Here is a 13,420-nt window from a genome sequence, read left to right as displayed (position 1 = left end):
CCCTTTGTTTTCCAGTGCACTGAAGTAGATAAAAACTACGTACCATCACGCCGGAGCACCGGAAAGGCGAACGTATGCAAAAGCGCGCGCGAAACCAAAGCTAGTCTCACCACCTCCCCGCCAACACGACACTCGTTACGCGCGATAACTCAGCAGAATGCCAAACGCAATCGTCACAGCACACCTGGCAAACACCGCGCAGCTGTAACAGGCCGCTCCATGCTTGTGAATGTTTACGGCGGCGCGTTCGAGCGATCGAACGTCAGAAGTGAAATTCGGCTTGCAGCTCGTGAGGGTGCTTCGTAAGAAGGTTATCGAAGTCTCGCCTTGCTTTGAACAGCGACAGCGGCAGTACTTCCACGATACGAAGCTTGGAGCGCAACGCTGGCGAACAATCTTGTACGGCGCCTTCGGCGACGGCGCTCGCCTCCATCTCCACCGGCAGCCAGCCGGAGCCACTAAATGCTACCGCGGGCCTGAGAGTAGTGCTTTTTCCATAATGCATTGCGCGGGAGGAGCCCGAGGAGAGGAGAATGCGGCGTCAGAGGAGGTTGGCTTGCCAAAGCTGTGCCGCCTGACGTCATGCTCCCTCCTAACATTTTCTTCCTCCATGTTGTTTACGACGGGAGCCGCCATAATAAAAACAAACCACTGGCCAATAAAAAAAAAATGCATGAGAAAATTAAAATGTTCATTTATAACTTAAATAAAATCAATATTTATTTCTTATTTTTACTAATAAACTATATAACCACACATTAGTAGTAGTATTGTTTTCGATCATCGAAGAGCTCTGACGTTGATAGTAGTGAATTAGTTGAATGCGGCATCTGGGGGTTTGTTTGCGAACTGCGGCCCTCTGTTGCTCTAGCGGCCGAAACAAGAACCAACGGATCCGTGCCTGTTTCTGGTCGGGCATCTGGTGCATCCGCGAGCCCAACCTGTCAAGTGCATCCCGTCGTGTTTTTAATTAGAACTCAACGCCGGTCACCGCGCTGGGCCGCTTAGTGCTTTTCACTGACTGTGTTCGATGGCTGTGAATGCGTTGTGAGGTATCTGCGGGAAGCTGAGCGGCCAACCCGGCTCACTTAACATCGGGCGATGGCCAAGATCCTCAAGCACCTCGGCTTCGGCAAAAAGCCACCGATGCCTCCTCGGGTGGATTACAATATGCGTTCGTATCTGGGATTAGGTGAGTATGCATGATGCAAGCAATTATTCGCGGTAGTAGAACTCCCGATTTTATGAATGAAGAGTTCTTGCTGCTTGCGCGCTCGTGCGCGAGGAAAGCGGCGTTGGAGAGCAACGCGTCCGTATCTTCGATTTTGCCGCAGGGGTGAGTGACTTCCGAGCATGGCACGATTATCCGTCATCTTCCGCGCGGAGTCCGCTGGTGCTCTGTGCATCTGAATTAGACCAATTTTATAATTTTACCTAGATCTAGCCGCCCCCGCCCCCGATTTAGTTTATTTATTTCAGTCGTCTTTTTTTCTTGCGCATCTTTGTAAACATTTCGCTTCGCGCGCGTGATTCACAGCTGGGTCGCCTGTGAAAACGACGCGTTTGTGATGCGTTCGTGGCGAAAAGTCGAATCAGTCGTGGGAAAATATATATCTCGGGTGATACACAAAGGTAGGAAATGAAAAAAAAAAAAAAAAAGGGAGGTTGTTTTTTTTCTCACGATTACCCATTCCTGGAGGTGAATGAACCGGCATGATGTCGGCTTTCGGCGGTGGGTGCTCGATGTGGACCAAATGCAAAGCGTTTACACGTGGACTCACCTTCTTCTGCTGCAAAGAAGGCTTTTTTATTTCATATATTATTTCAGCTTGTTGAGCGTGCCACTCGGATGACATTTGCTAATTGCGTTTTAATTAACACATGCCAGTTAAATATTTTTAAAACCTCACTGCGTGATTATTTTCTTCCAGGTCAGTCGTAAAGATTTCGCTGTCAGTAAAAGTCGACTAAAAATGTATCTGTCATGAAATTTTCCCTAATGATTAACTGATAGTATATATATATTTAAAATATGTCGAGCTCCTTTTCTTTTGCCGTTGTTTTTTATTCTTTCAAGGTTGCGCGGGAATGTTTCGGCAATCGTTGCACCTACAGTGACCTACTGGTCTCAAAATGTCGTTTGTCCCTCATACAAAAAGCTGTCGTTACTTCTCCCACTAAAGCTCTCTGTGATGTTAAAGTGGAACCTTGTTTTGGCGAGTTGGTTCGTGCTTTCTACAACACAGCGCTGACTGAGCCAGATATGGTGGCACAATTTGAGCATGTCAACTCGCTAGGATCTGGTAGCACGATGCGCTGCAAATTTTCAGAGCTGCAAAAAATACATAAATAAAATAAAATAAAATCATGCACCCCTCCTTTTAACGAATTAATGCGAAGCTTTCTCATGACGGCTTTTTTGGCGCTGTCGTCTGAGTTTGGAGTTTCGACCATGTCGAAATGAAGCAATCGAATAGACGCCGGCTTCATAACGCGAGTGTCTCAGGTTCGATTCCGGCCACTGAAGCGCTTTTTTTTTTTTTTTGCACTTCACCCACGATCAATAATCATCATCCTCAGAGAAAGTTGGCTTTCCTGCAGGGCATTTTCGCGTTACAGACGCCATCAGTGAAAACACTAAAGTTTCGCTTTGATAAAGCTACAGTTGTTAACTAACGCTGTGTGTGGGGACTATAATTTTTTTCACCCTGCTGTTAGCGTCGTGTTTATTTTTTTCCCCCCAACTTATCGGACGCTCACAGAGTGTGAAATATATCAAAATGTTTGTATTGTTTTTATGAAATAAACTTTCACTTTCAAATTGTACAATTGCTAAACAAAAATGCAGGGTTTCCTTTGGTATTGCTTTTGTCTGACTAGATCCGGCTTCATTCGTTGAATTGGAACAAGCAAAATAAATTCGTAATATGGTCTGGCCATTTCAAACGGCTTCGTATGTCACACGCTCGTCGATAAAAATCTTCAATTTCTAAACTATGCGTAGTTGTAAGAAAAAAAATATATTGTTGGTACGTACGTTCTATATATACGTCACTACGTATCGTCATCACATTGATCTGCTCGTCACTGATGAGAGCAGCGAAATGATTCGTCGTGAAAAAGCAGTCGCGTATAAGCAGACAGTCAGGAGAGCGCGGCAGGGCGAGTTCAAGTAACCTCTCCAAAGGGAAAAAATGGCGGGGTATCCGCTTCTCTTGGTGAAATTGTTTGTTTTTGCCCTTCATGACCATTCATCTTTGCCTTCTGCCTGGAGTTGAATGTACCGGCATAGTGTCGCAGACATTGGTGACTGTCCGACGCTTGCCAAATGCAAAGCACCGTGGGAGCACGGTAAACTGCTCTCTCTGTAGCATGGTCAGTGGGGGGCGTGCCACTCGCAGGCTCTTGGTGAAAAGCGTACCTGACGCGTACTAGGTGCGTACCACCCACCGATCCATCGCTGCATTGCACCGCATTGTACGCAACAACGCAAGAATAAGCGGATATGCACATACCAATAAATTTTACAATACCCCTGAGACAAGGTTTATGATACCAATGTTGTCTACAGCCTCGACTGACAGGGGCTGTCGTCCGCCCTCCCCCTCCCTGCATTGCACCGCATTGCACCGCATTGCACGCAACAACGCAAGAATAGGCGGATATGCACAAACCAATTAATGTTATAATACCGCTCAGACAAGGGTTATGATACCAATGTTGTCTACAGCCTCGACTGAGGGGGGCTCTCGTCCGCCCTCCCCCTCCCGCACCTTTGTTCAGTGTGCCTTAATTGTAAGTGCGGAGCATTGATGAATGAACTTATCGCATCGTGGAGTCGATAGGTCGGTTGCGTCGAACATGTTCCGGCACGATGTACATGAAATTGATGGAAATAATAGAACAAAGGGAAGGAATAAGAGCTGAATGCGAGGCAAGCAAATTCCGGCACGATATAGCGCAAATAATGGCGATAATAGAACAAGGAGGTAGAGTACATGAGCTAAGTGCAAAAACTGGGAAATAAAAAGAAGTACGCAAATACAAACAAAGAATCAATAAATATTACAAATAATGGATGGAAAGTTTAAAAGGAAAAGGTAGAAATAATGAATGAAAAGTTTGAAAAGAAAACCTAGCAATATTGAAAGACAAGTTTGAAAGGAAAACCTAGAAATAATGAATGAAAAGTTTAAAAGGAAAAGTAAACAAACAAAAATAGCAACAATGTGGAAGCAAACAAAAACAAAAACTATACAGACAGAAGGAATAAACGAAAGGGACTTCAGCAAGCCGACCGGTGGCGTCACAGTCGTGGGCATTTCATCGGTATTCTGTGCAGTAATCTCTGTGGTTGTTGTTGATGCTGTTGCTGCTGCTGCTACTGCTGTAATCTTTTATTATCAAGGAAGGACCACGCGACCAGAATACGGGAAGAGTGGAGTTGAGGCCGGGAGGAGTAGCCGAGTAGTGGAATACTGAAATCATGAAGGCCATAGAAGAGATCGTGCAGTCAGGAGAACCGCGCTAGGGGTGACCTTGGTAGATTTTTTTTGGTTAGCCAAATTTTACGCGAAATATTTCGGGGTATGCTTAGAACTTCTAAGAACGTGAAGGCGAAATCATAGTTTCAAGACACCGAAATCGTTTTTCAAGACACCTGTTCTTCCCCTTGCTTTCTCCTTACATACCCATCTCCACCTATCTGTTTCATCCGCCAACAAAGTAGTATTCGGTTCGTGGCTTCGGGCTCATAATAGGCGGAAGGAAGGAAGGAAGGAATACGTTTTTTCGTCCATCGGGATCAGGTGTTGGGGGTGGAGGAGGCCCACAGGGCCGCCGCGACAGCCAGGGCCCGGGAGGTGGTCAGAACTTGGCCTGACCTCCCCGGGTCCCGCAACATCTGCTCCCAGTGGTGAGGGGAGGGAATGTACACTTCGCAGCGTCTCACATTTCACCCCCCTCCCCCCACCCCGGCGGCTCGTTCAATGTTTCCTCAACTTTTCACTGCCAAGCGCTGTCCCAAAGCAGTCGCTTAGGCTATGAGCAAGGGAGCACGGTTCAGCAGCGCGAATGCTGACGACAAAGACTGAGAAAAAAAAAAAAAAAAAAAAAAAGAGCCCGAATTCTGTGCAACACCTTCGGTCTCGTTTATTTGTCTGTCCAGAGCAGTTTTGATCAGTTCCCTGGCACCCAGAACTTCCCCGCATAACGCAAATGAAATATGCGGAAATGGGCAAATGAAATACGGAACTGGTTTGGAGGAGTTCCGAGCAGTCCAAACTGACAAATAAAAGTCCTCTTGTTTTCGCGGGCGGACGCGGCGGCGCGGCATTTTGCGCATCACTGCGCATGCGCAGCTCCAGTTGTAAGCGACTGCGCCTGCGCCGTTACTTCAAACGTTACTTCATACCATAGAGTTTCTCACCTAGTGAGAAACTCTATGCTTTAGACAAACTGTCTACGTGCCTCTGTTGGACAATGTAATCGTGGACCAGATGGCAGAATTACTTCTAGAAAGTAATTAAATTACATTACTTATCACTTTCCTAGAATTTTCTAAAATGTAATTAAATTACGTTAGAAATTACAGGTGGCCGAAAGTAATTACATTACTATTACTTTTCAAAAGTAATGAACTTACTGTGAATTTACTTTGAAAGCTCTCATTGAAGCGTTGTTTTCTTCGCGTTCAAGAGTTACAATGCCCAGAGACTCTCTGGGCATTGGAACTCTACTTCGTCAACTTTTCTTGGTCAACTTTTTATGCCGTAAGAGAAGCGGACAGGCTATATGGTAGTCAAAAGTAATTGGGAAATAATGAGTAATTTTCATGAAATTACTCGCTTGAAATAATTTATTACATTACTGAATCACCAACGCTCAAAAGTAATTCATTGCATCACTCATTACAGCAAAATGTAATCAAATTACTGTAATTTCATTACTACCAAGTCTGTCGTGGACATCATCCAAAGATTTCCATCTGAGACGCTGGATATATTCCAGCTCTTTTCTTGATTGCTTTCTAATTTAGTACATGCTTGTTGCCCTACCGGAACCAGCCTGATTCGCAGCAGCCTTACAATGAAGTACGGCTCAATTACTCGCATTACACCGACTAATCCTGAACAGGCGTTCTGCGTTGAGTATGGCTTGTGTTTTGCGAAATGATGCCGAGAAGAGGAATGTGGTGGGTATAAATTCTGTCGACAGCCATTGAGGCCTTTGGCGCTTGTGACGAGGACATTTTTCCGAGCGATCGCACACTCCTACTGGTCCATGGTGACGCTGCCGATCAGCGTCGCAACACCAGAAAGGGGCATCAACTCTTCGCAAACTGAAGACGTTATTCGGTCCACCATGTCCGAAGATGATTGTTAGGACTTGCTTTACTGTACACGCACCGGGACGTTTTCGTCGACGTAAATAGTGTGATTGAGCGATTTCCTCATGGTGGGAACCGCAGATTGCTCCTGTCTTTATTATTTGTACGGATAACGGAGACGTCTATATGAAAAAAAAAAAAAAAAAACGAATGGCTGCAGATTGACTTTTGTTATCTTTGCAATCCGTCTATAAGGGAAAACGAATGGCTGTAGATTGAATTTCCTGTGTCGGGTTCGTTAGTTTATGCCATCTTTTTTTATAAGTCGCATCAAGAATTTGTGTGTTTAAAAGCTGAGAAATTTATTCGAAACGTTTATTTAGGCATGCAGAGTACACCGTCATTTTCTGCTGTCTGGTGCTTGAGCGATTCCATGTATGTCTGAAAGTATGTTATGTAGATGGTATTCACTGAATACCATTTCTCCGCTTGGCATCACTGGAAACCGCCATGTCTGTGCCGCTTCGGCACAGAGATGGCGCGACGCGGCTGGTGCCACTGCGCCCGTACCTCGCAGAAAAAAAATAAATAAAATAAAAAAACTGGTGCGTGTTGTCCGCCCCGTTTCAACCCGATTCCCGGCGGGGGTGCCAAAAGATTTACTTTTAATCGCACTCACATTATGTGATGGCGCTCTCCTCGTCATCGAGACCTTCGCATCACCGGAGAATGAAACCTTGGCTGCAAACGAAAGCGACCCGTTGCGCAAGAGCCTGCGACCACGGATGTCGACACAAGTGCCCTCTAATGCGTGGTTGAGTGCAAAAACTAGATAATGGTTTTGAAGAAATGTTTCACGCGTACGGCAGTTTAGATACGATGGTGGCGCGTAGCAGCTAGTGCACGCGAGGCCGTCTCCCAAGCCGCGCCGTGCTCGTGCTGCACAGCCAGCGCAAGCGCTGGCGAATCGCAAGCGACCTTAGAACAAATCACTTAAATTTGGCTCCAACGCGGCAAGATTTTCTGCTACAATATTTCTGTTGTTGTCCTTGAACAGGTGACACACCTCGCGTTGCAATCGGCTTTCAGTCGCATACGCACACGACTTGGTCCATCACGCGACGCAGTTGCACGCATACGTTGGCTCCGAAGTTTTTACCGCTCTACCTAGTCATGCGACGATTTCAACCCTGTTTGGCGATAGGTAGACCGTAGGATGCTGCAGGGAACAGTATTTGGGGTTGAGGAATTACTTTGGGTTTGGTGGGGCACAGTTCGGAACACCGAACAGCTCTTGCTGTCGTGTGCTGTGCTTTTTCGGGCGCCAGCACTAATTTTAATCGACCAGATTTAGGGGAAATCCCCAAGGTGAAGTAAGTTCCTGCGAAGGAAAGTTTGACATCCACCTGAATGCACCCCTTCGGCTACAAAGGAAAGCTATAAAGCTTCCTCAGAAACCTCGCAGTTGAAGAAAAATTCGTCCTGGTCCAGGACGAATTTTTCCTGGTCCAGCCTTCACCATATTATTTACGTAATCCAGTATTCAAGGGCGTGGGATTTACACTGTCATTCATTGCACTATACCATCAAGCTCTCAGCACGTCGTTCAGATTAACAGGTCCTGGAACCTCCATCATCGTTCTGTGCGGAACTTGTAGCCGTTTGAGAGGCTCTGCTGACTGTAACCGGAATCACGTCGCAGCCCGGGGCACGCATCGTAATTCGAACGATTGCTGTTTAAGCAGTTCGCTTACTGCGGTTAGTTAGTCGTAGCCTTATGCTGCAGCCCCAGAATGTCCACCAACTGGCGGCACGAATTTCTCACGAGATCCCTGTTGAATGGATTCCGCGTGACCTACTGAAGGCAGACATAGCAGCTTCCGTTCCATCTCCCGACGTTTTCGTTAGAGCTGGATGATGCCACGCTCCTGCTGACTAGAAAGGAACACTTCCGGCGCCGCACACGTGCTCTCATTCCGCCGTGTGCTGCCAACCTACCCCCGGCCGGGTCTTGCCCGTGCCGAGGAGGTTGCGCTTAGGAGGATTCGGGTGGGGGCGGCCTTAACTCCCGCCGTGGCCCGCCAATGGCCTCACTTCCGAGATTGTTTTACAAGCCCCGGTTCCCCAGTTTGCCATCGCATGTGATGCAATAGCTGACAGCCATCACTTGCTGTGGTCCTGCCTCTCCTTGCGTCCGACGAGGATGCGACATCTCACGGCGACGCGCCTCCGCCGACGCGACCGTATACGCAGCGTGGACACGTGGGCCCCATCATCGTTCCCTTCTAGACATCATCCGCGAAGCGAACATTTCGTATTCATTTAATCAACTTTCGTCATTATCTACTCTTACACCCTCATCTATGCCATGTGCCCAAATAAACGCTCTAAAAACAATGTATACTGACTCTTTTTGTTTTCTGCATAAGATTTCTTTCCGATACATAGCATGTATATATATATATATATATATATATATATATATATATATATATATATATATATATATATATATATATATATATATATATACAGTAAATACTTACTTATTCAATGTGCGACGAAGCTAACTAGAACTTAACGCTTGAAATCACTATACAGACGTGATGGGATTTGTCTTGCAAACATATTAGGCCACTGGTACTGTAACTGACCAGTCGCACGTGCACACTGCGTGCTTCTTTTCCCTAGTTTCTTCAGCACAACAATAGCTCAGCGCATTCTCAAAACCATTGTGTAGTGCCGCAAGGATTTTATACCCCTGCAACACTCGCGTCCGAATGTCATTTGAACCAAATGTCATTTGACTCAAATGCGAAGTTGTGCTGCTCCACTGGGTTTTGAAATGCCAATTTCGGCTCAAATGACATTGGAGCCAAATGAGCACCGATCGAGAGATACATTTGCGGCGCTCAAATGCCATTCCTAGCTACGCCTTTACAATAAGCATGCTTGGGGTACACAGGTTTAGTACACGTACCAGCACGAAAAAAAAAAAAAAAAAGAGTGTTTGCGTAGATTTCTTGAGGGGGCAAATTTCATCTCGCTCTCCTCGCCTTCCGTTTTCAATGACCCCCCCCCCCCCCTTGATGCCACTCTGGATTCGCCCCTGTTTGAAGCAAAGCTCCGTCAAATTTTGTGGCATTGTGAACACTCGATTCTTCCTGGTTTATCACTAAGCGGATGGGTATTAGAAGGGTAAAATACATCGTTACAATGATATGTGTTCTGGCAATTTTTTTTTAACACGAAAGTGTTTTATGCCGGGATACACCAAGATTTCACTGACGTCATATCCGTCACAGAAATGACGCCAGTACACCTTTGCCGAGGCGACCCGCCAGCAGGACTTCGGTCGCCAAGCACACCAACAAGACAGCCGCCGACCCGCAAATCATGCTCAGCTTCATATTTTGCTGTACATTTCACTTTCGTGTCTTACCGATTCCTATGACAGAGGAATCAACCGCAGTTTTTTGTATAGTACAAGGAGAAATTGGAAATTTGCCAAGTGGCGCGAAAACACGGGGTCAATTTATTGGGGGAATAAACACACCTATAAGTGGGTGAACGGTAAAGCCTTACCACTACATTTTTTTTTTCCAATCACGGCAAACCCGTGTGGTGCAAACAACTCGCTTGGCCTCGCCCGCAAGGCAACTCGTTCTCCGTCTGACGTAAGCCTTGCGGCGAGTGACGCAAGCGCCGTGAAATGCATTGAAATAGCGGGAGAGCGTCATCTTTGAGTGGGATTTTCCGACGAAAACTCGGCGGTGCTGTTGCACCCATAAACACAACCCTCCAAGCTGGGGGATGATCGGTCAACAGTATAAACGGGCTCCTTCTGGAAACTCGGCGACCGTTAGATATGATACCACGAGGAGATACCGCCCGATTGTGTGCGGAAGTCCAGCAGCCGCGAAACCATGTTTATCTCGCAGCTCCGTGTTTTCCAGTCTGTCAGCATTATTCAGGTTGCTCAATTTTGCTTCAGTTTGCGGTATAGGGTCTGTTTAACCGAACTCATGTAACGCTGATGCAACGATTTTTTAGGGGCGGAGCACCTTAGGACCTCGCTTTGTCCGGGGCTTGGCGTCCGTGTACACAGTGTTGCGCATGCGCGATGAGCATTGGATTGGATTGGGATTAGATTGGATAAAATTGAATTGTAACGGATTGGATTGGATTGGAATTGTATATACTGTACACACGCGTTGTCACTCATTTAAATGCGCGAGTGGGCAATGCCACGGGTGATTTACGGTAAGAACGATCCCCAGTGCTTCGCCCACTCGTCATGATTCACTTCGTGGAGATGCGTGAATTTTTTTGTGGATATTCTCGAAAAAAAAAGTGTAACTTCGTCCTAGGCGTTCTTTTATTAGGCCATACTGGATTCGCTTCCCGCTACATATTCTTTATTTTTTATTCACTTGTAATTATGGGCACGGTTAGGCTTCCAGTTTCATGCCTTTCCAGCGTCAGCGTTTTCAAGCTGCAGGCTATAGTTTTGGTGAAAGTGAGATACAGAAACTCCCGCGGAGCTGACATTTTGGATGCCAGGTGAGCTAAATTAATCCTTAGCTGTCCATTATGGGTTCCTCTAGAGCCACTAAATAAGCTACGCTTCATCTAGTGGCTCTAGATTCCTCATACAAGATACTAGCGGTAGTACCCGGCGATGTCCTGCTCTGTTAGTGTAGAAACGGTTCCAGTACAGCTCGTCGAGCTTAAAGTGTTCGCCTCAGTCGAAATGGTTTCTTTCTGATGGAAGCGAATAACGGCATGCGGCGCCTGTGTGTCGAGATTTTGGAGCATCCTCAAAAATTTCTCAGGGGTCCGAAATTAATCTGAGTCCTCCACCACGACGCGCCTCATATCCCACACTCATAACACGAAAGCTCGTAAAAGGGTAGTAACGGCTGTATTTACTAACTCCTTACGAACTTTACTACCCTCCAGGACGGTACGTAGGTCCTGCCACTAAGTGCACGGTCTAGACTATAGTCTAGACCGTGCACTTAGTAGCTGCGGCTTGTTTGATACTAACATTTACTGACAGTACCAAAATTCTATGAATTATTGAACGTAATATCTACAGCGCTTTTCCGACTCCAACTTACGATTAAAAAGTTTTTGCAAATCCGCATGCTGACTTGTATATGCTCCAATTAAAATGCATAATTTTAAAATTATCGCTACAATGTTTGATTTTGCGACAAGCCCACTAAACTGTATCAAATGACTTTCCGATGCTGTCTATAAAAGCAAGAGAAGCAGGCGTATTTGTAAGGTAACTAAGTTGTACTCGCTCTCCTCGTGCATTCCGTTGGTTTATAGCTCAATTTATTTGTTGGTTGTCTAAGCGTGTTGAATATGTGCGTGTTGAATGTGTCTGTCGCGCGGCACGCTCAGCCGATCCACATTGTCACGCGTAGCTTTTTACTAAGTTATGCATGGCTAGTTAGTAAAATCAACGAAGTATCTAGTTTATGCTGGGACGAATAACTAGTTAGTGTTCCATTAGTAAGTACCACGACCTTTTTTTAAGAGTGCAGGTTTAGCTTCGGAGCGTGAAACACCCAAAATTTTGGGTCAATGGAAAGACGCGACGCGCCTGCCAATTTTGGCTTCTTGTTGGGAAGTGACGATAGGTTCTTGGGTAACATTGTCGTAGGCTTCTTTATTGACGTCGAGATACAGAACCGCGCACAAGCGTTAGAAACACTTTTGATGTTGTGCTGGAGGGAAGGAAGGAGCTTTATTGAAGAGGCCGAGAAAGGACACGTGGAGGATGGGAGGACGTGTCTCCATGGAAGCTACCGAGATGAAGTTTCCACTGGGATGTTGCGGTCTGGTGATGTCTGCCGCGCGTTCGAACAGACTCCTCCTGGTAATGCACGGCCTAATAACATCGTTGCGAAGTACGGAACAGCGTGTACGGAAGGGGTTGACGGAGGAGACGTTAGGGGCCGTGTTGGTAGTCTGCGGGGGTAGCGCTGGTCGATTGGTTTCCCGAAAGAGCTGCATTGTCGTCTGTGTCGCCACCTCTATTGTAATACGTGGTCGGTGTCTTTTCCACCGCATGACGAAGTCGGCTGGGATGGCGAAGCCGTCGCAGAGTCGATGCATGCAGTGCATGCACGATGAGCATTGGATTGGATTGGGATTAGATTGGATAAAATTGAATTGTAACGGATTGGATTGGATTGGAATTGTATATACTGTACACACGCGTTGTCACTCATTTAAATGCGCGAGTGGGCAATGCCACGGGTGATTTACGGTAAGAACGATCCCCAGTGCTTCGCCCACTCGTCATGATTCACTTCGTGGAGATGCGTGAATTTTTTTGTGGATATTTTCGAAAAAAAAAGTGTAACTTCGTCCTAGGCGTTCTTTTATTAGGCCATACTGGATTCGCTTCCCGCTACATATTCTTTATTTTTTATTCACTTGTAATTATGGGCACGGTTAGGCTTCCAGTTTCATGCCTATATGTACGGTTTTCATACGGTTAGGCCTATATGTACAAGGCGACCATGGAGGGAGAACACGAGAAGTATTGTAATACGAACGGTATTACGACGTCCGTATTGCAGTACAGACAGCAAATCCAAATTGAAGCTTATTCTAAGCTGCTTTTTTCTTATTTGCATAAATTTCAAGAACTGCAGTTGTTGCACGTTGCGCAGACTGCGAACTGCACGACGTATGCTGCGAATTCTTCTTGTTACGAGCACGCAACTTGACCGAGCAGTTTTTAAAAGCGGAGCGTCGCCTCGCGTTGCACGGTTCCGCCTTCTTCGATCTCGGGCGTTGCGTTTTCCTGTGGTAAGCAGTTGCGAATAGTGGCGTAAGCGGAACCGGCGTGCGATCTGATTCTTGGTCTGTCACGCGCCTTTGCGCTTCTGCTTCCAATTACCGCTCGGTGAGCGAGACCGCGCGCATATATTTTTCATCCCGCGTTTTCCGGCGTATAGTCTATCCCTTAGTGACGCCGGGGCACACACGACTCCCCCACCACCTTGCGCCCACATGCCAGATCCGGCTTTGATCTGCGGACTACTGTTTCTGGCCGGAGATATAAAG

General features: G+C 46.4%; 1 protein-coding gene across 2 annotated transcripts in view; it reads left to right on the top strand.

Annotated features, from left to right (window-relative positions):
- Positions 1–892: 892 nt before the first annotated feature.
- Hwt (SH2 domain-containing adapter heavyweight) overlaps positions 893–13,420 on the top strand; it is a 253,722-nt gene continuing 241,194 nt past the window's right edge. Inside the window, exon 1 of one of the 2 annotated variants that reach the window (XM_077699734.1) lies at positions 893–1,192. In XM_077699734.1, coding sequence (XP_077555860.1) covers positions 1,102–1,192 — 91 coding nt within the window. In that variant the 5' untranslated portion in view covers positions 893–1,101. The remainder of the gene's footprint in view (positions 1,193–13,420) is intronic. The other variant, XM_077699733.1, reaches the window with a different exon arrangement.

The sequence above is a fragment of the Haemaphysalis longicornis genome, unplaced genomic scaffold, assembly GCF_048455015.1.
Source record: "Haemaphysalis longicornis isolate Haplotype H1 unplaced genomic scaffold, Haemaphysalis longicornis Haplotype H1 scaffold_2, whole genome shotgun sequence".
NCBI lineage: Eukaryota > Metazoa > Arthropoda > Arachnida > Ixodida > Ixodidae > Haemaphysalis > Haemaphysalis longicornis.
This window is presented reverse-complemented; position numbering and strand designations above follow the sequence as displayed.